Below are 27,417 nucleotides of genomic sequence, written 5' to 3'. Positions count from 1 at the left end.
GAAGTGGCTGTTTGGTCTCTCCAATGTAGAGGTCCGGGCATTCCTCACTGCACTGTACAGCATACACCACGTTGTTCAGTCTGTGTTTTGGAGTTTTGTCTGTCGGGTGAACCAGTTTGTGTCTGAGTGTGTTGCTGGGTCTGAAGTACACTGGGATGTCATGCTTGGAGAAAAGTCAAAGTCAAAGTCAAAGTCAAACCGGCTACATAGGGGATGACAACGTTGTTGCGCCTGTCTTTCTTATCCTCCCTCGCTGGTGTCTGATCTTCAGACACCAGCGAGGGAGAAGAAGTCCAGACGCTTTTCTTTGCAAACTCCTTTGACTACGATGACCTGGATGACTGAGAACCTTCACAGACAACATGAGAGATTGATAGAAACCTGGATTGACGAATCAGGCGTTATAGCTAAACTTGGAAAGAAAAGCATCTGGACTTTTAAAAAATCTTATTGGGAAGGTCGTGGACCCAGTATTGACCCTCTGCCTAATCACAGAAGCCAAGGTGGAACTCTCACGGGTGAACCCTTTGTGCCTATGACACCAACTGTCTGCCCTCTATAATCCAGTTTTGAGATCCCTTCCCAGATGTCTTAACGCTCACTCACATCTTGGGTCACACCTTGGTTCATGTGATTGGGCAGAGGATTAATAGTGGGTCCATGACCCTCTTAGGAACACTCCCAATAGGGCTTAAAAATCTGGGACTCTCCACCAATTGCTCTTAGAACTGAAGAAGTTTCTCAGATGAGAGGTGAAACGTCTTCAAGAAACTTAAAGTCCAGATGCTTTTTTTTCCAACCTCCTTAGATTACGATGACCTGGATGACTGAGAACCTTCACAGACAACACCAAAATCAAATATGTAAAATTAAAGATAACAATAATGACATGACTAAAAGTGTGCAACTGACATAAAAGATTTACATACATATATACATATCTAGAAATAGACTAGTTTATGTAGTATGTCCAGATATAAATAAAACCACTTTTTTGGTGAGAAATCCAAACTTCTTCTGGTTTGAATATTTGACAAACGTGTGCAAATTACTTAATGACAGAGCAAAGAATGTACATTTCAGATGGGAGACTGAAAAATATACTCTAAAGCAGGGGTCTCAAACTTAAATGAGCTGTGGGCCACTGCTCGCACTTTCATCTCACTGGAGGGACACTTTAGTGTTCAAGTAGTGATTTGTTAGTGATTTTTATCCCTGCTGTCTTTAGGGCTTCATGGTGCCAACCTGTCTGCTCACTGTGGTCAGTTGGGTTTCTTGTGGGGCGATCGTGGCTCAAGAGTTTGGAGTTCGCCTTGTAATCGGAAGGTTACCGGTTCGAGCCCCAGCTTGGACAGTCTCGGTCGTTGTGTCCTTGGGCAAGACACTTCACCCGTTGCCTACTGGTGGTGGTCAGAGGGCCCGGTGGCGCCAGTGTCCGGCAGCCTCGCCTCTGTCAGTGCGCCCCAGGGTGGCTGTGGCTACAACGTAGCTTGCCATCACCAGTGTGTGAATGTGTGCGTGAATGGGTGAATGACTGGATATGTAAAGCGCTTTGGGGTCCTTAGGGATCATAAAGGCGCTATATAAATACAGGCCATTTGTGGGATTGTGTGCAGTAGTATTAGAGTGTGATCTCTGAGTTAGGTTGAGTGGTCATTTTAATAGTGCTTCAGACTGTGCCACAATCTCTATCTGCACCCCATGTTTCCCAAGTGAATCCCTAGTGGGACCAGTGGATGTGTTTCTTTAATTGATTTATATTTTTCTGTATAACCAATAAAGCTGCTTGTAACAGCATGTGTACTGGACATTTCTGACTGCAGTTCTTGTTCTAACCTGTCCTCTAAGCCACATTATTGGCAGCCTTCAGTGAGGGAAATTCAGAACCACTTATAACACTGACAACAACAAGTTACAACAGGTTTGCCCTGAGAAAAAATGCAGAACTATTTATTAAAAAAGTGGATCAAATATATTAAAAATACAAAATAGCCATTCAAACTGGTTTTTCTATTTTCCCAACTTAATGATAGCCAAATTGGGTGCCAAATAGTTAAAATAAGTTCTAAATTAACATTCCGCTTTAATTTTGTTGATATATGACTATTATAATTATTAAATTCATTCATTTAATATCAACACATTTTAAAGAACAGTAATTATGCACTGCAAGTTTTATCCTACCACATATGTGCACCCCTGTTAACGAAATCCATTTAGCCTAGAAAAGGAAGAAACATAGGAGTGAAATGACAAAGAAGCAGTAATGGGGTCAACACATGATCCAGTCGTTGAAACCATGGGTAGACCAAAGGTCAGTCCTTTTTTTTTTTTTTTTGTATTTTCTATGTGTCACTGTAACCAGACTTTCCTTCCTTTGTTTATATAACCATAATTATGCTCAACTTTCACAGTCAAATATATTCCACAACTCACATCTTTTTCTGAGAAAACACTAATATTAGCATTGATTTGCAACCCTGTTACCATGCATGCAAAACAAGCATTATTAAAAAACACCTGGGTATTTATTGGTTGGTGGTATATCATAATCTATAAATAAAAGTAATGCATTCATTCAACCCTTTTATTATTTGCACCCCTGTTACCAGATACATTCTTATAAAATGATTATAAGTGGGTTTCTTAGCTCACAAGGGTTTCATTTATTGCCTTTGTAACACTTTGAAATATTATATCAGTAATGTATTTGAGCAAAGTTTGAAGTTTTTTCTTCATTTCTTTTTACATCCCGTTGCCCTATGGTTGCCATGTTAAATACGTAACAGAGAAATACAAAATAAAGTTGTTTTCAATTTTCGAGGTCTACATTATCTTCCATTTGCAAAACTACTAAACACCACAAAATAACTCTATACTTTACGTATTATTTTATAAATAAAACACGCCACCCTTCATGTTCCTTTATGTGAAAAAGTCTGCGCTTTTATTCTGAATAAATTGACCGGAAGTAACTTTTTTTAGACGGAAGAAAGCGGGCAGACAAGTTAGATGTAGTTCTTGCAGTGTTTCGTATAACATTAGTAGTACTGTTGTAATCTGCGTGACAGTTTGACTAAACTCTCTGACTTTATTCCTGTCAAGATCTTTTTTCAGCCCGTCGGTGGGCTGGGTCGTTTCCTCTGGCTGCGTGTAACCGCGACGTGATGGAAAGTTAACGTTAGCACTCGGAAAAATAACGGACTAGCCAGTTAGCTATCGCCAGCTGTCCCAATACACAGGACTGGAGCAACTGATTAACTGGTTATGACTGTGACTGTACTTAGTTCTATTTTTCTTCCGGGGAGATTTTATTTTCTCGGTTAATATACACATTTTTTAGCTTACCCAGCAGGTTTTTACCCCACCCCTTCACCGACCATCATACGTGTTAACTTAGCAAGTGTGGCTAGCAGAGCTACCTAAAGAAATACGCTGCTTTATGCAAGGAAGTGTTTCAACGCGTATGGACTAACTGTGCTGTCATAAAGCTGCTATGGTTCATAGGTTAACGCTGGCGAGTAAACCACACCTTTTAACGGGGAGTGACAAACACTTGCCATTATGCTCATAGTCAACGCGTCTACAGCTCGAGACCCTCGTAGTGAAACTTAGGTCCATGCTTCCTTTGCTCTCGTACGCAGCTGCTGCCAAGTTAAGTCACTGCCCGTGAGGACATCCGGTCCACCATGAAGACCCTCGGACCCAGAATCTCCTTTTATGCGGGCTTCGTGGTGGGAACCCTCACGCTGTACGTGTTTCTGCGGCAGCTTTGGTTTGAGAAGACCGTGTCAATGCAGCAAGTCGGCACCTTCGCTGGAATTCAGGACTACCAGCAACAGCTCGAGGAGGAAAAGAAAATGTGGAAGAAAGAGAGGTCTGCACTTTTCAACCTCAAGCACCCTCATCACATAGGTATGCCAGCATGTGCCTCTTTAATGCCTTAATTAAACACCAATCTGTGTGTTTCAGACTTTGAATCTTCTGATAAAATGTCAGATTGTTGTTTTGTTTAATAATATACGGCATTCAGCTGTGGACTTTGGTCAGCTACATTTACAGCATAAATGAAAACTTCCTTTTAAAATCTCATTTCTTCCTTGTAGTACGTTTTACCCCATATGAAGCAGTTTCACTTTCTGCTAGCCCTGTTTGTGCTTTATATGTATAAGTAGTGGAGCATAGAAAGCTTTTCACCCAGTATATAGTGCCATAAACTGCTACAGTAGCTAAAAATATAGGTAAAAACCTTTCAATGTTTTAATGGGGTTAAATGCTTTGGCTTAAAGCAGAGCAAGAATATATATTCAGGCCAAGTGAGGACCTGCTTTTTATCTTCATTTATCATTTATTTATCTTCAGACTTTTAGGACATCTGTTCTTAACAAGGCAAAGGACTGAGTCCGGTTTATAAAACTTTATCTCTTGCACATGACCACAAACTATATAGATATATTCTTGAAGATTATACGTTATTCATTCACTTAGGTTCTGAGTCACAGGTTCTGAGTCGCCTTGTTGCCTTATTTGACTAAAATGTCTGCAGTAATCTGTCTTTTATTTTTCAATATTTTTTATTTTGATTAACAAAAATGTGTTCTGCATTTGACGATTAACAGAACCAAGTTACATTTGTTTTAGATTGCAGTTGTTTTCCTTTGCTGCAGGCTAAACTCTCTCAAGCCTTGTTTATAACAGCTAAGTAGTATTTCCTGTTATACCTGAATATTTTCTCTATTATGTGAATGTATGTAAAATCCATGATGCAGTTATGTAGTCAAAAGTGGGCTCTACAGGCAGCTGTGTGTTTATGTTTCTAGGGACGTGCACGTCAGGACACAATCTAGGATTTCAAAGAGGTTTGCGGTTACAGTATACCTATGGCATAGAACAAAGAAGTATAAATCCCTTATAACCAATCAAGATTATAACATTACCAAGGGAGAACTGTGGACAAGAACAAACAAGGAGTCATATAATCATGTGGATGAAGTGGAGATGATTGACTACATCCCCAGGAAGCTCAGCAGTAGGCAGGTCTTGACCTGGAATCCACAAGGAAGGAGAAAGATGGGAAAGCTCAGGAGCACGTAGCACAGGGACAGTGCAAACAAGAGTATTAGCATACATTTAAGGGGAGAGGCCAACTGTGTTAGTGTAATGTAAATTGGAAGACTGGTTTCTTTAATCCAGGACAGGGGAACAAAAACCTCTCATTTCTCTGTAATTTGTTTAAGTCAGCAGATTTCTAGCAGACCGCTGGTAAGTAAAACCATTTTAGTAACAGTTTCGCTTGAGCTGTGAATAAAAGTACATATCACTGTATTGAGTCAGCATTATTCGTTACTAGAGCTTTTTGTCCTCCCTGGAAAAACGAAACTGAATACACACAGAGTCACTCACAACAGTGAAAGAAAATATTCAAAGCAGCCATCACACCTATTAAAGAAGATCACAGATAAAACTGGAAAGACAGTCAAATAAAGTTTTTGAATCTTTCAAAGGAAAGGGTTTGATCAGCTTACACTGCTTATCAGACCAATCAATTATATCATACTTTTATAAAATGATATAGGTGCATAAATGCTGAAATGGATTCTTTTACCCATTGGTTGCCAGGCAATTCATATTAATATTCATACATTTCCTAGGCTTAAGATGTACACCACATATGTGCACATTTTGGTTGCTCCACTCCTGATTATGTTGGAGGAGCTCGCAGGCAGACAGATTTTGGATGCTATAGTAAAATGTTGCAGGGGTCCGCAGACTTCATGGGGTATTGTAGTGCATGAAAGCATATTATTACCTGATTGATCCCCACTTTTCCAGTAATCTGGTATCTTAGTATATGCAAATATACCTTGAGTACTCAGGTTTGATGTGAAATTAAAGTGAAATAATTAATTACTGGTAACTTGCCCAAACTGTTTATCTAAATAGCTGTTGCACTGCACTGATCTGCACTGCTTTTTTTGTAACAGGATTATTGCCAACCACACCTAGTCTCAATATTTCCATGTTGTCATCAGAAAATTAAATGTGAAATCTTGTCTTTTTTTTCTGTACTGTGTATTTGCGAGCCTGGAAGTACAGCCATCAACAACAACATTTGAGCAAAATGTCTTTCCTTTAGTTTACCCTCCAGAACCATCAGTAATTGTGGGAGGTTCCTGGAGCAGTTGGACTCATCTTTTTTTCAGTCAGTAAAATGATAATAATGTCTGTGTCTCCTTACCAGGTGAGGATAGCAGCATGGCTGATGAATTGTACAAAAAGGTGCGTATTCTTTGCTGGGTGATGACTGGACCCAAAAACCTGGAGACGAAAACTCGACATGTGAAGTACACCTGGAGTCGCCATTGCAATATTGTGGTCTTCATGAGCTCTGTGGATGACCCCGACTTCCCCACCGTGGGATTAGGTACAAAGGAGGGTCGGGATCAGCTGTACTGGAAAACAATTCGGGCCTACCATTATGCCTATGAGCATTATGCAGATGAAGCAGATTGGTTCCTCAAGGCAGATGACGACACCTACGTCATAGTGGACAACCTGCGCTGGGTTCTTGCAAACCACACTCCTGATGAGCCTATTTACTTCGGCAGACGATTCAAGCCCTACACTAAGCAGGGCTACATGAGCGGTGGTGCAGGCTATGTACTGAGCAAAGAGGCTTTGCGAAGATTTGTAGAAGGTTTTAAAAGCAAACAGTGTACTCATACTACCTCTGTAGAGGACCTGGCAATGGGGCAGTGCATGGAGAAAGTTGGGGTGCTGGCTGGAGACTCCAGAGACTCTTTTCATAGGGAGACATTTCATCCCTTTGTCCTTGAGCAGCACCTCACTGCCAAATTTCCAAAGAGCTTCTGGTATTGGAGCTACTGCTACTACCCCATCTCAGAGGCAAGTGTGGCAAACACCGTTGATACTGTATTTACTCTTGACATCACTATTAAAGAGGTTTAAAGAAAGCTGAACACTATTAATATTTTAACAGAATTCTCACCTACAAAAAAATCAAATATTCGGATACATGTGCAGTTCACTCCATACTAGAACAATGTTGAAAGTGAACCTGTTATGCTTGTTATTTTTTCTTTCTGGCATCCATGCATATGTTACAGTGGTGGAAGCTAATATTAAGCAAGGCTGGATTTTTCATTATTGAGGTTAATGTATATATGCTTAATCTCTATAAGCCAAAAGCTGAAGCTTTGGACGGCACTCTGTTGCTTGCAAGGTGCAGGCAGTCTGAAGAAAGCAAACTTACTGGAAGAGCAGCTAATATAGGACAGTGGTTGAACTGAGTGGCTGCAAGAACGGTCCAGTATAAGATAAATCCGGATGAATTTAAAATTTGGATCATGCAAAGCTACTCTAGTAGAGTCCAAGAATAAAATCAGTAAGGGTGCATAAAAGGTCCAGTTTTAACATTATATGTTTAAACAGACTAGCATTCTTTAATCAGTCATTAACTAGCACAGCTACACCTGGTTAAATCATAATCCGCATGAGCATCTCGAAAATGATCACTGTCACTGTCAACTAGCATTTATACACATGGTGTTTAGACCGACAAAATGGTGATATCGCATCAAGACTGTGGGCTGGGTACTGCTGTTTTGTTACTGCCCTACTGTTTAACCAAACTGATGCAGTCTTGCATTTATTTCTGGATTTATAAAGCATAAATATATGCTCTGACACAAGACAATTAGTCTTCTTTTGTACTCCACCCATTCACATTGACATTTTCTTTTGTTCACACAACAAACGTGCTTTCATGTGTATTAATAACCATATCTTGTTTTTGTTTTTTTTTGTTTTTTTAGGGTCCTAACTGCTGCTCGGACATTTCAGTATCTTTCCATTACGTGGATGCTGTAGGCATGTATTTAATGGAATATTACACCTATCACCTGCGTGCCTTTGGCTACAGATATCGCTATCAGCCTCCCACCCCACCTGGCTACAGGATAAAGAAGTCAGAATCCTGGGATGCTGGGAAAAAAGACAAAAAGCTGGAACAAAAACTAATCCATCCAGACCTATCCAGGACTGACAAGAGACAGAATGAAGATCCCCCTCCTGTAGATGGTAAAGATGGTCCTCCTGCTGCCGAGGGTAAATAACAGTTGGACTTTGTGGCAGTTTTTGAGGGTACTGATCATTAGGATTCGCGGTGGATTTGGGGTTTTGACTGTTTGGGTATCCGTTCTGATAATCAAAGTGAAGTATAAAATCCTTGTCCTCTTAGACTGCTAGTGAACTGTGACAGCAAGACTGGGTGTTCTCCATGCTAAAAGGTGACCTGTGGCTCTGTATGTCAGTTTTGTCAGGTGTTTTTACAGATTGTTCCATAACAGGAAACACCTTTCTATTGTTCTGAAAACAAAGTAAACCGATATTTCCCGTGCATTTAAAAAAAAAAAATTACTTTTCTGTTCTTTCATTTCTTACCACGACAGTCCCACAAACACTTGCTCTACCGCTCTTTAAGGCTTGCTGGAGTTGTTATGCTTCAGTTCACACTCATAGCTATATGTGCCTGAAACCTGGTTTTTGTCAGATCACATTGTTGTTTACGAGAGTTTGATGCCTCCCAAACACTAGCGTTTAAGGTTGTGCTTAAAAGCCCTTTCACATAAAATACAAGGGCAGCATCTCTTTACTTTTTAGTTTTGGTTGTTTTGTGTTTTGACAAGTTCTTTCTTTGAAGATATGTTTTAAACCAAGACCTTGCATATGTCTAAAAGGTTTACTTAAGTGAATTAGCTACACTTAACTCGGAATATTTATTTACCCATTAGTCTGCATCTCTTGGTAAACCAGACATCAGGAATGGTGAAAAACGGCTGTTATCTTTTCCTAAAAGCAAAGTGGATCTCTTTTGAAATTCCCATTTTTCCAAGTAATGGTGAAAAAAAAGTTTTAAAAAAGTGACGAATAGGTCAATCTTTTATTCTCTATAAAATGAAACATTTTGTCCCATGGATGGTTAAATAGCAATGTATATACTCTCAAAATCTGGCAAAATAAATTTTTATCACACATTCAGCCTTAATTAAACAGTAACAGATATTAAAAATGAACTCAGTTGCCAGATTATTAGGTAGATGAGAGCTGAAACAGAATCCATTATGAAGTGCTTTCTGTTTAATTAACTTATCCAGCTGTGCAATGCTCAAGCTACACATAAAGCATGTGTCTGAAACTAGTGTAGAAAGAAGAACTTATTACATGTGTGCCTAGGTGTATCTAATAAACTGGCAACTGATTGTATTAATATTTGATATAAAAGATGTCATACATTACTAAATGTATTGTAGGAAAACATTGTGACTGCATACTCCTCAATAATGAGGTATCAGGTGCAGCTATCTAAATTTCTACAGTGCAGCCAAAGATTTCAACACAAGACAACAGTGAAGGCAGTTTCAGCTGTTATATGTGGACGGGCTAATTAGAGACTTAGACTTAGAGACTTAGAGCTTTTTATTTAATTGTGCAGTGACTCACGGCACTTGTGGTTTGTTTGTTTTTGTTTTTTTTAAGAGGACTTTGTTCAGTTAACACGGACTTTCTGAGTAGCGCTGGTTGTGTGTGAACGTCTTCAGCCGGATGAAGAACAAGTTAGTCAAACTTGTTTTTTCTTCTCTGGAATGAAAAGTGATCTTAATCAACCCACCCACAGCACATAGTTACCTTTCTGTGTAACTTGCTGCACAGAGTTTTCTGCATCTTCCCACAGTGGAGTCATTAGCTTGTGCCTTGTAAATTGAGATTGTATGAGCCAGCCATTAGCTGCACACTTGACTTAGCACTGTGACATGAGCGTGAAGAGAGTGTTGTTTCAGATGGGTGTTTTGTTTTACCAACTCCTTCTGTTGTAATACGTGTGACCTTCATTCAAGTCAGTGAATGTTTTTTTGGGGGGGGTTTTGTTGTTTTGTTTTTTTTAAACAGAAGGTGGTGTTGCTTTGAAATTCTTTGCCAGTCAGGCCTCATTAGAAGTTGGCACACTTTGTACATGTATAAAATAAAATAAAATTAATAACAGCTCTTTTGCTAGTTTCTAACCAGACACTAAACCTGTGGTAGATGCAGTAATCACCAAAGGCGAGATTAAATGCTGAAAGGAGCAGAAGGAATTTGGCACATATCTGCAGATTGACTAAATGTTTTAATGGAACAGTGGCCATTTGTTTTTGTTTTTCTTTTCTTTTTTTTTGACGACGTTTTCTTCAAGGTTAAAAATGTACGAGGTTACTATTTTCAAATGAAACTTTGTGTTTACACTTGGTTTCTGTAGTATGCGCATGAATACATGCATGTTCACCAGAGCATGTTGTTTTGTTTTGTTTTTTACAATTTTTTTTTTCTTCTCATCTTTCTTTTGGCTGCTCACGCTCACATTTGATATCAGCCGCATCATTTCCAATGGGGCAGTCCTTGACAATCTTCTCATTTCAGAGTTTTCTTAAAGGGAATGGTGTACAGTGCTATATTTATATTTGAAATGTGTTTATGTTGGAATTGAAATCTTAATTGAGTCGATACACTTCAGTGTGGATATGAGTTCATTTTAATGTGTGAGCACACGTAATGTAATCGGTGTGCAGGACTGTTTTTAGTGAAATGGTAATTTAATCACTATAAATAAATGCATATTTTATTGTATATGTTGTTTTTGTTCACATGTATTTGCATAATGTCAGAGCATTTTTCTCATCACAGCAGAGGAACATTCATGCAGGGTTACTATGACTGTGAATAATATTTGATGGGTGGATGGACATTGTCCGCAGGTACAATAGCCCTGAGGGTTTACAGCACGATGGAAGAGCCGAAGTTTCACCATGAGGGTTGAGCATGTGTCATGTCTCCATTAAACAAAGCAGTCCATCCTGAGGGGAAAAAACCCCAAAGTTCAGTCAAAACATTTGCACAAAAAAGATACGTTTTTTTCTTTTGTCTTTTTTTCGCAAGTGAGCAGGTTTCTTACCTCAGCCTTCAATGATCAGTGAAACCGCCTCCTCTCTTCTGTGCATACCTGTGTCCACGCAGACTAGTCATACCTGTTGTAAAGAAAAGTAAAGTGCCTTCATGTTATCTACACTGCTTAAGAAACACTGCTCACTGCCAGGCATCGTGGAACCAGATTTGCCACTTGACACAGAACACCAAACTTGGCCTATCCACCACCTTTTCACAGGTTCAGCCTGAGCCCCTGTAACAGGTGTGAAAGGGTGTGGAGAGGCTGTGGAGAGTGTAATGCTGCCTCTTGATTTGACTGAGAATGATCAGTTGCTCCCAGCTCATCAGTCAACAAATGTGGTTTACTGTTACTGTTTTAACACCTATGCCTAACCATGTTGTTTTTGGAGCCTAAACCTAACCAACAAGTGCTTCTGAAGGTGCTTAAAAGTGAGCTGAGATTTAGGAAAATGCATCTAATTCATTTATCAGCACATCTTCCTTCTATAGAATAATCCTTTAATTGTCCCACAGGGGGAAATTTGGTAATATATAGTAAGAACTGTTCTACTGATCCCAAAGGCACTCACTTGTTCTCCACCCCAACAGATCAGCAAGGCTGTGATCAGTGTGCCCTGCAAAAGAAAAATATTGCATTCAGTGAAGCACAATGATGAACACTTGTTTAAAACTGAATTCAGCTGCTTCTTATGTTAAAACAACTACAGGTTAAATAACTTTTGCTAAGAATGAAACTCAAGCAAAAATTCTTGGCATACTGTTTGTCGGAGCAGTATTTCTCCGTCCCATCAGACCCAGAAAGCTGTCATAACCAATGTCATCAAATCTCTTCAAATCACTGTCTGATCCAGCCTTGGGGGACAGTGAAAACAAGTTAGCCTTTTGCTCAGTATTGTTATTTTTTCAACTTCTTATTTAAAATTTTTGCTGCAGTGGCTCAGAAGTTCTGCGCGGAAATGTGAGTGCATCTCATTTGACTCGGTCATACCTCTGTCAGTGGACTGTAGGCCTCTTCCTCACACCAACACCTCACAGTAAGTAAGATGAAGATACTCAATGCAACCAGTGAAAAATGTGTTCTCTCCATCACTTCACTGAACGGTGAATCACTGGATTAAAGGTAAAAAGAAAAACAAAAGACATAACTAAGCTGCAAGTGACTTTACACATTAGGGAATCAGATGGGAGGGGTCTCCATGTATCTGTGGTTAAGGTGGTCTTTGTTCTCTGCTGAACTGTCCTCTACAACACTTAGCCATGTGTTGTGTAACTTCAGCTTACAACGATGCAGCAAAGCTGTTTGAGTATAGTTAAATACTGAATCTTTAAGGCACCAGTTTATCTTAGTGGTACTCATCTGCCTTGTGCAGAACTGTGGCACTCGTTTTCATATAGTTGTATGAATGATGCATATCAAATTATTGTTGACCCCAGAGTGTCTTAAAATATGAGTTTTTGAGTATTTGGTTTAAAGCACATCTATTTTTGCATTTGGCTCAAATATAAACATTCAATACCGTTTTTCTGAATAGTTAAGCAAACCTAAGGCAGTGCCTATAATTGCTTCTAATAGTTCCTGTGTCATTTTCATCCTGGGCAGTTGGCCCCCAGCAGCCTAGGCCTATTGCTACATAACCAAGGATGGATTTAGGGTCACCTGATCCAGCCCTAACTATAAGATTTACCAAAAAGGAAAGTTTTAAGCCTGATCTTAAAAGCAGAGAGGGTGTCTGTGTCCTGAATACAAATTGGGAGCTGGTTCCACAGAAGAGAGGCCTAAAAATGGAAGGCTCTGCCTCCAATTCTACTTTAAAACACTCTAGGAACCACAAGTAAGCCAGCAGTCTGAGAGTGAAGAGCTCGATTCAAAGTGATATGGTACTGTGAGGTCTTACTGAGGCCTGATTATTCAAGACGTTACATATAAGGGGAAGGATTAAAAATTCAATTCAGGATTTAACTGGGAACCAAAACATGAGAAGCTCGTATAGGAGAAATATGCTCTCTCTTTCTAGTCCTTATGAGTACTCTTGCTGCAGCATTTTGAATCAACTGAAGACTTTTCAGGGAGTTTTTAGGACATCCTGATAATGATGAATTACAGTAGTCCAGTCTTGAAGTAACAAATGTATGAACTAGTTTTTCAGCATCACTCTGGGACAGGATGTTGCCATCCAGAATAAGCATCTGGCTGGACATCAGATTTTTACGGCTTAGTGCAATAACCTCAGTTTGATTTGACTTTAGAAGCAGGAAATCTGATATCATCCAGGTCTTTATGTCTTTTAAGACACTCATGCAGTTTAACTAACTGATGTGTGTCATCTTGGTTCATGGATAGATAAAACGAGGTTTTAGATGCATAGCAATTATCTTCCCACTGGTTACCCTTAAATATTATGTTACGAGCCTCTAAAGGCCTAATACTGGTTTAGTAAAGCTTCAATTTGCTTCTGTGGCATCACCACCATTATATAAAGTCCATTAACTCTCGTGTTAATTATGTAATCTATTAATCTATTCTGCTGTCCATGACCACAGCCATTTCTCCATAAAATAATTCACTTGTTCCCTTTTATTGTGCTTCAAATGAGGGAACGTAAATCTCATGCTGTTAACAGCATGAAGAGCGCTATGCAGAAAACCAAAAGGAACACATTGAAAACTTGGCAATTTCAATGATGGGATCTGTGACTTTGTTCTGCTGTGGGACAGTTGATGACCAGAGACAGTTACAGAACGTGACTTTTTTGGGGGGAGAGGGTCAGCAAATCAGCACAAAATTGCCCTAAGTGCCACATTTATCTGTTAATGACACTTGATGAAACATTTCTGTCCTGATCAGAGTGGTCTTTTCAGCAGGGCCAAAGGGATCACTAACTAGTTTGATGACTATGAAAATGATGCCATGGCTTTGAAGGACAACAGATCTAAAATCAGTTAAACAAATATGGAATATTTTGGACAGATATGACAGACAACACCCTCCTCAAAATACAAAATGATGAGCTCCCTGTCCAATAAAATTACACAGACCTAAAGTACTAGTTTTTAATAAAGCACACAACATACAATGTGCTGTGGCATTGGTATTTAAAACTAAAGGTGAACTAAACCTCATAGCAGGTGGTTGATTTCATATTATTTTTTCCTCTGTCTGTTGACTGTGATGCATTTTTGACTGAATTTTTTAAATGTTTTGTGATTTGTGGGATTCAGGTATATACCCCAGAAAACATGACATTCTTCCAGAATTTCATGAGCATTCCTCTTGAATTTTGTATGTTACAGCTGAAGCACAAGCTTACAGTAAACCTTCTCTAGTGTGTTCATAACAGAATACAGATTAAACACTACTGTTTCAGTGTTTCCTCTAACACCTTTTGAACTAATAATTATGCCACCTGGATATGCACAATACACAACACTGTCTATTGTCTGCCACGGGAGGAGACTCAGGGCAGACTGAGGACTCGCTGGAGAGATCATAGTTCTCAGATGGCTTGAGAATGACTCTCTGCTCGAACTGCTGTCCACGCAACACAAACCCAGATAAGTGATAGAAGGATGGCATTGTCTATTGTCAGTCTCTGTCAAATATATGTCAAATGCATGTCTATTTGTCAACGTGAGCAGTTCCTGTTTTATTGTTTACATTTATATTTTCTCTCCTTTCAGAAGTCTGAGGAGGAGCTAACCTTTGAAACATTTTGCTGTTGATAAAAACTTTATCTGAAAGCTGCTTACTGACTGAGCAAACACCATGTAGACGAAGTATTGTGCCACACCTCTTAATCTTTGAATTCAGTTGTATTCAAAGACGTAAGTCAAATACGTAGCCACGCAGTCCACCTTTACAAATATTTATGAAGGAATGGGTGAATGCCACTGTTAGCACTGGGTACTCTTGCTTCCTCCCGCAGTCCAGTGACATGGAATTACTGGTGTTAGGTTAATTGGTAATTCTATATGCCTGTAGGTGTGATTGTGAGTGCAAATAGTTGTCTGACTCTTTGTCATAGCTTTCCGACTGACTGGTGACCTTTCCAGGGCGTAGATTGCCTCTTGCCCTTTGGCAACTGGGATAGTCTGCAGCCTATCCCAGCTGCAACCATGCTGTGATGACCAGTCGCTGAGTCCTGAGGTGGACAAAAGTGTGCTGACTTAATAACTGAAAGGCTACAAACTTCTTCTGGCATCAACACAAAAACTGTGCTAGGAGCTTCATGGCATGGATTTCCAATGTCTGAGCAGCTCCTGCAGCTGTAATGTGTATCCCATATTTTGTGCCTATAGTATGACAATTATTTTCATTTGCTATCATTCCATTGCTGTTCACCCATACTTATATTTATCCATTCTCACCTCATCCCACCTCAACTGGCTGCTAGAAATAAGAATAATTAAGGAATAAAATAGCAAGTTTTAAATAATCAGATAAGTACAGTGCATCAAGTGATACATTTTGACCTAATTGCTTATGATTTAAGTCAAAATGGATTAAAATATTTTGTATTGTGTTATCACATAATCCCACAATATAATTTAATTCATGCAGTCAGCCATGTAAGGACTCATGTAACAAACCAAAAGTGTAAAAAATCTTACCCTGAGCTGATCTTTACGTATAAACCAACAATCACTCCAGCTTTTCGCTTCGCATCAGAGCAGCGCCATGTCACGTTGAAGCCAGTCTTTTAACACAGCAGGATTTCTCTTTCTCAAATTTTATATAGCTTGAGTTCATTTTTAATCCAATTAGCACTCCACCCACCACCCAAAACTCTGTCCCACCCTTGCGCGCACACATGTATACACATAATTTGTAGTAACTGCCTCATTAGACGTTCCTCATTGAAAAAAGGATTTTTTTTTTCAATAAGACATAGAAAGAAACAGGCAAAAAATCTGCACAAATATCACAATAAAGCTAAATGTTTCATCCTCATGTGGATAAAACTTTGGCTTAAACATTAAAAGAAGAAAAGAAAGTCATCTGGAGCTTATTTGTATGCTGAACTGCGTACAGACCTTTATCCATTCCTTATTTAATGAAAGAGACATTAAAAGAAAATGTTTAATGTGGTATATGGTGTACATTACTTCCTGGGAGTTACCATGACTTAGGAAAAAAGCCTAATGACACTAAGTAGTAAAACCTTCCTTTTATTATTACTGTAGGATTAAGAATTCTAATATAACAGGGAGTCTAGAAGACATAAGATTTTTTCCAGTAATGATATTAAAAATAATAAACTTAACCATGGGATGATGTACGGGTGAGTTTATATGCCCCAGGAAATTATGTGTAATGGTCCTGTGTGTCTGGACTTGGAAAGTAGAGCACGCCCTACAGACTGTTCTGGTGTCACTGGTTTAGTTGTAATTCGACAGAGTGCAAACCTCCTACGATCTCTGAGTTAATGACAACTGCAACAACAAGCTGAAGACTTCTGAGTGACTTCTTCCTCCACGAACAAAAATTGAAATTCAAGTTTGATGACGCTTATATGAAAAGGCATGTCTGAACAGTGAAAATCTCACAAATAGTCACACATTACATCTTCAGTATTTGTTCACCTAGTGTATTAATGACAGTAATCAGCATAGTACAGGTGATAATACACCTTTACTTATTTTCTGTAATACATTCATTTACTGGCCACTTCCTTAGGTGCTCTGTGCTACCGCCCAGTTAGACTTTTGCTTCAAATCTGTCTTAATTCTTTGGGCAAAAATGAAGAATTTAACAAGGACTTGTCGGCTGCACGTCCACAATGAGAATCTCCTGTTTCACCACAACCCGAAGGTGCACTGTTGAACTGAGCTCTGATGACTGTGAAGGCCATATGACTACAGTGAGCTTTGTGACATGGTGCATTATCCAGCTGGAAGCAGCTATCAGAAAATGAATCATACTTTTTTATCTATTCATTATGTGCAACAGGTTTTGCTCAATTTTCTTGTTAGAGTTACTCTTCTGTATCTCTCACATGAAATCTCTCTGTCACTGAAATGCGTGCTCTTAAAAAAAATGAAACACAAAGTGTCAGATGGCTTACAGTAACATGTTTGAAGCATATGAGTTGAAGAGGCAGAGTTTAGGCTTGTGGTCAGGGTGTGAACTAACTTTTTAGGGCGGTGCAGCTTGCGGATATTTGTTGCCTGTTACTCTTAGGATGGCTTGTGTTACAGTGACAGACATTCACAAGAGCAAATTTAATGATGCGTGTGTGTTTGATTATTTAGCATTGCTGCTCCTTTTAATGTAATGAGTGACATCACCACATTAAAGTTTTAACTATTATCTCCTGTCAAACATGTCAGTCAGCCTTCCTGTTTCTCAAACACTACAGTTTATTAGCTCCACAGAGTTTCACAGAAATGGTTGCTAGTTGCTAGGAAAAACTCTATTTGCATTAGACATATTTCCCTTGGGTAGTTTTGTTTACCATATGCCATAAAACATACCGTATGTTGTCATTACTATGAAAATGAAACCTAGTTTTAGTTATCCATGACGCCAGATGACACATGCAAGATTTAAGCTATTACTTAAACTGCAGTGTCTTAGAGACATAATGACTGGGATGACCTCTAAATTCAGGCAAAACTAAGGTTATTGTAAAAATCCAAGAAACGTGGTATCTAACCAGGTGGACTTGTTTTTGACCAGGATATCTTCTTCAGTGTGCACATTAGACAAATATATAGGACTGCTTTCTTGCATTTGTGCAGCATCTCTAAAATTAGAGTAAATAATCAAACCCCGTCTCATCCTAAAGACCTCACAGTACTCCAATCGAGCACTTCGCTCTCAGACTGCTGGCTTATTTGTGGTTCGTAAGGTATTTAAAAGTTGAATGGGAAGCAGAGCCTTCAGCATTTAGTTCCTGTGGAACCAGTTCTCTCTGTGAGTTTGTATTTGGGAGACAGACACACTCTGCTTTTAAGATTGGTCTTAAAACTTTCTTTTTTTTGTTGATAAATCTTCTAGTTAAGACTGGATAAGTTGACTCTCAATCCACTCTTGGTTACACTGCAACAGGCCTATGCTGCTGGCAGCTTCCCATGATGCAATGGTTCTTCTTCAGTCACCTTTTTTACTCACTATGCGTTCTCTCTGGATTCACTCTCCAAAATTTATTATTAGTTATTGTTAATCTCTGGCTCTCTTCCACAGCGTGTCTTTCACTTGTCTCCCACCCCTCACCCCCAACTGGTCGCAGCAGATGGCCTCCCTGAGCCTGGTTCTGCTGGAGGCTTCTTCCTGTTAAAAGGAAGTTTTTTCTTCCCACTGTCGCCGAGCGCTTACTCATAAGGCGTTGTCTGATTGTTGGGGTTTTCTCTGCGTTGTTGTAAGTACATTGAGGTGATTGTTGTTGTGATTAGGTCAGATTATAAATGAAACTGAACTGAATTAAATTACAGTGCCAACAGCTCATCAGTGGCTTGTTGAGACAGAAGAAACACCCCTACAGATAGCCTACTCATTACATGCAGAACAATTGGTTTCATTGTTTTCTTTTTGTTTTATTTTTAAATGGAAAATATTTTTAACACTTTTATTCAATTTGTCAGTGGTTAATTTGATAAACTGATAATGCTTTATTGATAGCTTTATTTACTTTCAAATGACTCTAGCAGTTAGCAATAGGCATCACCCAGCTAACTCTGTCCATAGTTGCTGAAACCTGGTATTAGCATCTCTTAAACTTGCTCTAGAATGTTAAAGCTTTCATTTTGTACAGAGCATGAAATGCACAGAGAACAATTCATCTTTCGCTGAAGGGCTTTGAAGCTGTTTAGTTACTGGCCAAGCGCACACACAGACATGCGCCATATACTGATATATATGATTTATTATCATTATTCCACCTTCATGGTTGCAATCAAACAATTTCTTTCAGACACACATAAAAGTTCTGAGCTTTTCTTTTTCTTTTTTTCTTTTTTTTATCTCAGTTACTTTGAATCCAGTTTTGCCATAGGCAAAAATATTCTATTGCAACAATAAATCTAAAAGTTTAATAAGGAAATAGAGGAAGTTTTTCTAACTTCACAAAAACAAATACTCATTAGTAATCAGTGTATCAGTGCCTGTGTGTGTGTGTGTGCTCATGGTTCCTGACCCCATGAGACTGAATCAATCACACTTAATTAAAGACTTAGAAGCTCTTTGGCTCATTGAGTTTCTCTTGCAGAGAGACTTCTTGTGCCATTACTTCACAATAACTAGAACCATCAGAAGAAACTACAAATGCTGTACCTACTTATCTAAAAGACATGTATTTCAAATATGTCTGGCTGCAGTTGTGCTCAGTCATGCATTGCCCAAACCGGTGTTTGCACCTTGTTCTGATGACTGAGTGATGAGAACGTAGGATAAGACTCCAGCCTCGGGGCTTCCAGCTATTTTCTTTTTTTTGTTTTGTAGCAATATTCCAAACAGTAATGAATTACATTGTTTAATTTTCATTTTCATTTTTTTTCCCATTGACTGTGATTAAAAAAAGAAGAAGCAAATATTAGATTTCTGATTTTGTTTTGGAATTACTTTGATTTTGTGGTAAAATTCTTTTTAATCAGGACCTATTGTATCTGGCGGCTCAAACTGCTTTTAAAACTTTTACTTATAATATGCGAGTGGAGGTTTTAATGAGACAGTCAGACGGAGGTGGAGTAGGTGACCCATGATAAAGCTAATTTTCCCGTTGTCCTCCATGATAACATCGCCCCCTAGTGCCAAGAAATCCTCCTATCACACAGTATACCATGCCACTTCATTAGGTATACTTTGCTACTATTGGGTTGAACCCACTTCTCCCTCCAGAACTGCCTCAATTCTAATGGCATAGAGTCAACAAGGTGCTGGAAACATTCCTCAGAGATTTATGTCCATTTTTACACATTTGCATGACAACATCAGATAACTTCAGATTTGTCAGCTGCACATCGATGATGTGAATCTCCTGTTCCACTACATTTCAAAGGTGATCTATTGGATTGAGATATGGTGACTGTGGAGGCTGTTTGAATAAGGTGAACTCATTAACATGTGAGATGATCTGAGCTTTGTCATATGGCTTGTTATCCTGCTGGAAGCAGCCATTAAAAGATGGGCAGCCAATACTGTGATCATAAAGGGATCAAACGTTGTGTGCTATGGAAATCTTTTCACACCATTAGCTAACACCTTTGATGTCTTCTGTTGTTGTAGCACATCTTCTTAAAAATCTGATGTCCTGTGTGTGCAGAGATGCTCTTCTCTATATACTTGGTTATGATGAGTAGTTGTTTGAGTTACTGCTGCCTTCCTATCAGCTTGAAGCAGTCTGCCCATTTTCCTCTGACCTCAACAAGGTACTAAACTTCTGCTCATTTTCTAAATCCTAGAAATGGCTGTGTAGTAAAATCTCAGTAAATGCAGTTTCTGAAATACTCAGACTAGCTAGTGTGGCACCAACAACCACACTAGATTCAAAGTCATCTTTCATTCTCATGCTGATGCTCAGCAGAGCTTCAGCATGTCTTCTTGACCTAATAACGTAGCCAGTGAGCATATTTACTTAAAAAAACTATTACTGGTTAACATAAATGGGCCAAAACACAGTGCTCATATGATATTATTGATTATCCTCTAATTTGAAGCAGCCCTGAATTTCATGTGTGTGCACAATGTTATATTACCAAATGACCAGACACACAAGAATGACAACAGGACCAATGAACACATGAAATGACTGATTAATTGATTAAATGACTAATTAACCTTTTTATTTTTATTTTTTTAGGCTAGTTGGACAATTTACTTCTGAATGATCTTATTTCTTTGTAGCACACTCATTGACATACATGGAACTCTAGAGTGTTATTGGAACGTATTACAGGAACCTATTACTACTGGAAACTATAAGTGTGGGAGTACTTAGGAATGAAAAACCCAGTTTTCCAAATTCTGGAAGGACACTGAACAAGTCTGACCTGCTTCAGTCCACTACTGATTGGTCAGATGCAATAATATCACTGTCTGTCACATAACCTCACTTTGCTCATTAAGTGGGAGAAATCCATGTGGAACCTCACAGTGAGTCCCGGGGAGGCCAGTTTTAATGTCTATTTAAGTCATCGAATACGGTTCCTTACCCAATAAAGGTTATCCCTGTTATTTGTACAGAAGGGGTGATAACGTGGAGGAGAGTTCTGCAGGATTCTAACAGGGTAAAGCTATTTTTGTGTAAGGGTAGAAGTCGGTGTGTAATAAAGATTAATGGGTGTGCAAAAGAAAGAGAGTAGTCATAATGAGTGAGTGGTATAGGATCAGGACAAGAAGTTAAGTTCTTTGGATAAAGGGAGAGGTTCCTTTTGTACTTAGTGCCGGTCAAATAGTAACTGAAAACAGGATATGTGCTTATTTCTGAACATGGTTCCAGCCTCAAATCAGTTTAAAAAAAAAAACAGGCATTACAATTCATTAGATTGTAATTTTAAAAATGTAATAAAGGTAAAGACTCAAATCTGATAAAGTCACATTTCTGAAAGACACTGATGCTCCAGGACAAAACCGCAGTATTCTTGGTGCAAGATGGACTTTTACTAGCGTTATATTGTGTGTCAATAGAGCTTCAGGGCAAAAAAAACAAAAACAAATGGAGCAGAGTGCGTAATGCATTAGGATGTAAAATAATGGCACAGGGAAAGGAAACACACACACACACACTCCTCCTCCTTCACTTGGCTCTGTAAGAGATAAATTCGCTCACGGCATGAAGGGAGATTTCTTTCCAGTATTTGGGTCAGAAACAAAACCTGACGACTGTGTGAGAGGGAACAGGGGGAGCAGAGGGACTAGGTGGGGGGCGGGGAGGATGAGAGGATGGAAGGGCAGACAAACAAAACTGCTTTGGAACACATGGACTTTCCCCCACGTGAATCAATATTCAAGCCCTGATCTCCCTGTTGAGCAATGAGGCCAAAGAGAAGAGGGAGTTGAAAGACAGATGATACAGAGGGAGGGCTGTGGGATGTCATGTGTAAAGAAAGAGATTCTCATTGGAGGCAAAGAGAGAGAAGATCACTATGCACGTTTGGAGAAAAGGGAAAAAGGGGAAAACAAAAAGCATCCTACATGGTGAAGCCATCTTGGTCACACGCTCAGGACTTCAGGACCAAATCTGATTATTAATAAGGTAGGTGTACGATAAACACATGGAACAGGATGAAAAGACGTTTTGGTAAAACAATATGTAAAAAAAAATTGTTTTAGTTGTTTTAGAGAACTAAACAGGGCATGAGCAATAGCTTCAGCTCCAAGTGAGGGGCCAGTTTAAGGACTCTTTCTTGCTTTGCTAAAAAAAGTTACAGTTACATTAAAGTTACAGTGCAATAAACTTTTTTTTAACAAACAGCACTTTTGCTCAGGATTTAAATGTTCCTCTTGTAAGATTATTTTACTGCACAGCGTACCTTTGCAAATGCATAAACACCACTGAGTAAATATTTGCTTAGTGTCTGCAGCTAAGGATTTAACACCACAAAGCTAACATTGCACGGCAGCTAAAAAATAATAAACTCATCTGCAAGACACACTGGTTTACTCTTGCTATGATGACAAACTAACCAAAAAACCTATTTCCTCAATTGCACTATTTGCTCAGCACATACAGTGATAAATCATAATGTTTTTGGTGTGTTTGTTTGTTTTTACTATTCCGATATAGTGTAGTGGCTTTGGAAAAGCTTTCTTTTAAAGCAGGATGATGTCCTCCAAGCTGAAGTGGCTGATTGTGATCCAGCTCCTGCTGAATGAACAGGCCTTGTGCAGGGTCCCACCTCCTTTGGCGCAAAAGAGCACTGTGCTTCCAGGAAGTGACACCCATAAAGCTGTAGAGGAGGTGTCCAAACAGAATCTTGACTCTCTCCTGGGATCCCAAGTACAGTCTGGTATCTCACCTGAAGAAAAATCTGAAAGAATCCGATCTGCCCACCAGATGACATCGGTCCTTGGGGCGAAGCTTCAGGAGCAGATTCAAGCTCATTTACACATTCAGGGGAACATCAGCTGTGAGGAGCTGCTGTCAGCCAGCGCTGTGGATGACTCGCTGTCCTCCATGTTCCCCCAGGAGCTGCTGGGTCTCTCTTTGGTGCCTGTGTTGGTGGTTGCAGGGTGCCCAAAGGAAGCACACACCTTGTTGCTGAAGCTGTATGATCTGCTGGGAGTGGCTGATACAGAGGAGCTACTGATGGAGGTAGAGGGCCTAATAGAGCGGAGGATGAGCAAATCAGCAGCTGCACCAACACCCACATCAGCATCATTGCCTTCAGGGAGAGATCAAACTCAGCGACACATAAAAGCTGTGATGTTTAACATTGAGCAGCTGGCATTCGTGGGAGAAGATAACACTAATCAGGAGGGACACTGCGAGGGTTGGAGTCGAGTAAATGGGACCATGCTGATAGGAAACGCTGTGGAGGGAGGCACAGGTGGACTGGAGGATGCTGTGAGCAGCTGTGAAAGACTGGGATTCCTGTGTGCTGGTGTGACCAGTGGGCGTCACACACCCGGAATGTACCAGGCGGTGTGGAAAAAAGGTAGTCGCATATTGCCATCTGAATCCACAGAATCTGAGACCTGGATCCATCAGTGCAGCGCCACAGCAGCAACTGGTCACCGGTGGAAACGCAGCACCCAGAGGAACTGCATCAACAAAAGCGAGCAGCGCGTGTACAGTGTGATGGAGTGGATCCCTGGAGTCAGCACACTCTACAACCTTGGCACAGCTGTGTATTACGCCTCAGTCAACTGCTCTGAAACAGCCAAGGAGAGAGCCATCCTGAGCGCTGTTGACCTCGGAACGGATGCCCTCATGGTCGCCACGGGTGGGACTGCTGGTGTAGCAGGCTATGCTCTGGGTGCAGGGGTGAAGACCGGCGTGAAAGCTGGGGTCAAGTATCTGCTCAACTCCATGAAGGAGGAAGATGACATGCTGGTGAACCAGTTCAGCTCGGAGGAGGGTATCATCACCATAGACTGAAGGATCAATGAATCACCCTCTTAAGCTCTGGCAATAAATACTGACATAAGTGTAAAGGTAGAGGATCAATATTTGATAGCTTACCTGTTTGCATAGTAACTATTAGTGATGGTTTGCAGTGCAAGATTAGACATTAATGTGTTGCTCAGTGGATTTTAAGATTCAAGTTTTTAAAGGGAATTTAGCTTTTCTTTTTTGTAAGGATGTACACAACAAAAAAATATTATTAAGACAGATCCCAATTTGTCTGCATATATAAATTAATACGAGAGAGACAATGTAAGCTAACAATGAAATAAAAGTCATTCCACAGAATGAAAACTGTCCACATCAGCTGAAAACAGATCCAATAATTTATAACCTCAAAAGTAAGCTTTAAGCCGTTGCTTAGAAATAATATTTTAAGTATATACTTTATAAAGTAGTTTACTAGTTAATCGTATTAGGCAGCAACACTGAAGACTGGTCTCAGGAAACAAAACCTTCAATCCCTCAACACTTTGATTTTGCCCGTCTCTGTTTATCATCTTTTATTTTTAAATTTATCTCTTCCTTCAGCTGAAACCTACAGTCAGGTTGTTAGGTCGCAGTTATATTCTCAGCTCTGATGTAATTGCAGGGACACTAGCGTCATGATAAAATATTGTTGCTGTATATTTTTTTCTGTAAATGTTATTAAATTTTACATTAAACTGGTGGCAGTGTATAATGTTATCAGATTGTTTTGTTGTGCTGAAAATATTTAATGTGCACGCTCGTGATGAACTATGGTACATACCTAACACGGTCTTAATTGTGGGAATTTAAACTGTATATGTACTTCAGCTGACGCTAAGCGATGCTTTAAAGAATATTTACATAATACTTTAAAAAGAAAAAATAAGTGGCATGGGGTTTGGCACTTATAAGGCGCCTTCATTTAAGCACTCAAAATGCTTTCTACTAAAAATATGAGTCAGTTGATCACACACACATGCACACACACATGTGCACACACACACATTCATACAAGGCTTTTTGCCATACCTAAGGACTTTTATCTAACATTCACACTCCAACAGATAACACAAACTGGCCATAAGTGCAGATGTGTTAGTGTGTGATTGTGGTGTATTTTATTATCTTTACCCATATAACCCGAGCAGACTTGACTGAAATCAATAAAACTCTTTATGTTTTATTTACATTTTTTTCAAGGTCAACGCTAACAATGAAGTTCAAGGTCAAATGCTTAGCCATCCTAGGTACTCGTGTCATCCGAGGCCCAGTATGCTGTTGTGGAATTTGAAGATAAGCCATAAAGAATTGTCGATAAAGTTAAAGTTTTCACTGATTTTATCATTTGGGGTGACCCTGACCTTAATCTTGGCCCGATTTTCAGCAAAATTAAATCAGCTCGAGCTGTTATTGATATCTACCATCACACAAAATTTTGATATCTTCAAAACAGTGGATGCTATGCTGATAACAAACAGACAGACAGAGAAACAAACCAAACTGATTACATACTGCCTCCCTTCAGGGGGGAGAAAAGTTCTGTTTAGCTGCTTCACTTTCAGGGCCTTGACATTTTGCAGTTGGACACACTGTTGCGAATTAGATTAGGATCTAAGAAATGCTCCTTGGTATCAGCTTACAGGATACACTCAAATTTTTATTTAATTCCAGCTGTCTGAGACATTTGTGAATTTGTCTGTTCTCTCTGTTGATGCAGTTTATTTATGAGCCAAAACAAAGAAACCCACTGTGTTTCTTTTTTTGTGTGTGTTTGGTGCTGGACCTGTGACTGACCGGTGACCAGGGCAGAGTGTTGCCTGTCTGTTGCCTAACTCCCTCTGACTTGATTAATATATTCTTACACAACATATTTGCAAGTTATTTATTCACAGGGGGAATACGTTTGCTGGATGCCCAGGTGATCACCATAAACAGAGCTGAACTTTGCTGTCTTTACATGTACATCAAACTGATAAGTGAACAATTTTTAACTGTGCAGCTTAAAATAACCTGCCAGACTATAAATATACTGAAAAAAGGATAAGAATCAAAATATTTAATCTGATAGGCCCAATAGGCCTATAGAATGTATGGTTAAGTTAACAACAATAACTATATTAGATTTGCACAAGAGAAATTATATTTAGAACTTAGGAATTTCTTCACACATAATGATTTCTGCATGGCGCATTTAAGTCAAAGTTAAAAAAATTAAAAAAAAAAAAATCCAAACTGGCATCCTCATTTCTTTGATGAGTGAAGTGTGACATCTACTGGTGACAGTAGAAACTGAGAGAATAAACACATTAAATACAGTGTGTTGTCGTCGCAAAAATATCCCCTGGTTTGTAAATCAAAACATGCGGAGCCACCCACTGTGAAGAGCCCCCTGTGGATAAAGGAGCAGTAAACTGCTGAGTATTTTCTTTCAACCTTTAAAAACACAAAGATTTTGTTTTTCAGCACTTTTCACAGTATGAAAAACACAATGTCACATGGACAGACCCAATCTCTGATTTACAAACATGAGGACTTGCAAGTAAATACCACTGAGCAGTCCTTACCTTTAAATATAACCTCTCTTCTTCATCTCCACTGGGCCTTTAGTTAGCAACACACTGTGTGACAAACTGCACACAAAATGACAAATAGTCTGTGTATGCTGATTTTTCTAAATTCTTGTTAAGTACAGCAACAAAGTACTTGTACTTCGAAGTACTTGTACTTCGTTACACGCCACCTCTGGGGAGCAGCTGCTGTAGTAGAAATATGCACAAAGGGCTGGAGACTTTCCATGTGTGTCAACTTTTTAGTTCACTGGTGGTCAAAATCACCAACTACTCTTCTTCTTAGTCTTATTATTAGTAGTAGTGTGAAGGATAAAACGTCATGCGTTTGAAATTTTACTCCAATAAACGTAAAGGTACTTTTTTCATTTTCATTGTGTTTGCATAAAAGAATAAAGCGGCGAACGTGGGAATACAATAAAAAACGCCCTCTTCTCAGATGATTCTACGAAGACACAACCTGTTTTGAGGTTTGTTGTGAGTCACATGCTCCTCTTTGACTTGGTCACTTTCGAGACGTCATTTCTCGTGAAATCTCTTGGTTACAGGGCCGTAAGTTTCTATTTTGCTCACTGCCATGCAACGCGAGAGATTGACAGAAGCATTAACCAGCAGAGCTCGTGGTCATGTCCGCGGATTGACCAATCAGGCGTTAAGTCTGAACTCACGAGGAAACTGCGAGTCTTGTCGCGACATTTCGGCTCTTTAACTGTCTTTGGTGGAAATTCTTTCAGAGCCAAAATGTCGTCAGGAGTTTACTCGTCACGGTCTTCTTGGGCGGGACAAATAGATATCCAATGAAAAAGCAGTAAAATAAA

General features: G+C 39.4%; 2 protein-coding genes and 1 long non-coding RNA gene across 3 annotated transcripts; 2 read left to right on the top strand and 1 right to left on the bottom strand.

Annotated features, from left to right (window-relative positions):
* Positions 1-2,978: 2,978 nt before the first annotated feature.
* LOC116336515 (glycoprotein-N-acetylgalactosamine 3-beta-galactosyltransferase 1-B-like) lies at positions 2,979-10,683 on the top strand. Its single transcript, XM_039612352.1, has 3 exons — positions 2,979-3,915; positions 6,242-6,906; positions 7,836-10,683. Exons 1-3 carry the CDS (start codon positions 3,690-3,692, stop codon positions 8,133-8,135), a joined length of 1,191 nt encoding a protein of 396 aa, XP_039468286.1. The 5' UTR covers positions 2,979-3,689; the 3' UTR covers positions 8,136-10,683.
* On the bottom strand, positions 10,226-27,280 carry LOC120440248. Its single transcript, XR_005613101.1, has 6 exons — positions 26,597-27,280; positions 11,990-12,110; positions 11,760-11,853; positions 11,571-11,615; positions 11,009-11,081; positions 10,226-10,910 (listed from the first exon to the last, which is right to left on the bottom strand). It is a non-coding gene; the product is annotated as an uncharacterized LOC120440248 (long non-coding RNA).
* apof (apolipoprotein F) lies at positions 22,005-24,749 on the top strand. Its single transcript, XM_031725713.2, has 2 exons — positions 22,005-22,190; positions 22,722-24,749. The coding sequence occupies exon 2, from the start codon at positions 22,758-22,760 to the stop codon at positions 24,033-24,035; it is 1,278 nt and encodes a 425-aa protein (XP_031581573.1). The 5' UTR covers positions 22,005-22,190; positions 22,722-22,757; the 3' UTR covers positions 24,036-24,749.
* Positions 27,281-27,417: the final 137 nt, after the last annotated feature.

Source organism: Oreochromis aureus, linkage group 5, assembly GCF_013358895.1.
Source record: "Oreochromis aureus strain Israel breed Guangdong linkage group 5, ZZ_aureus, whole genome shotgun sequence".
NCBI lineage: Eukaryota > Metazoa > Chordata > Actinopteri > Cichliformes > Cichlidae > Oreochromis > Oreochromis aureus.
This window is presented reverse-complemented; position numbering and strand designations above follow the sequence as displayed.

What these genes read in the sequence shown, in the direction of transcription:
- LOC116336515 (XM_039612352.1), top strand. Translation starts at nt 3,690, where the DNA reads ATGAAGACCCTCGGACCCAGAATCTCCTTTTATGCGGGCTTCGTGGTG. An exon ending in CAAGCACCCTCATCACATAG is followed by an intron (nt 3,916 to 6,241) that starts GTATGCCAGCAT and finishes TCTCCTTACCAG; the next exon opens with GTGAGGATAGCAGCATGGCT. An exon ending in GCTACTACCCCATCTCAGAG is followed by an intron (nt 6,907 to 7,835) that starts GCAAGTGTGGCA and finishes TTGTTTTTTTAG; the next exon opens with GGTCCTAACTGCTGCTCGGA.
- apof (XM_031725713.2), top strand. Translation starts at nt 22,758, where the DNA reads ATGATGTCCTCCAAGCTGAAGTGGCTGATTGTGATCCAGCTCCTGCTG.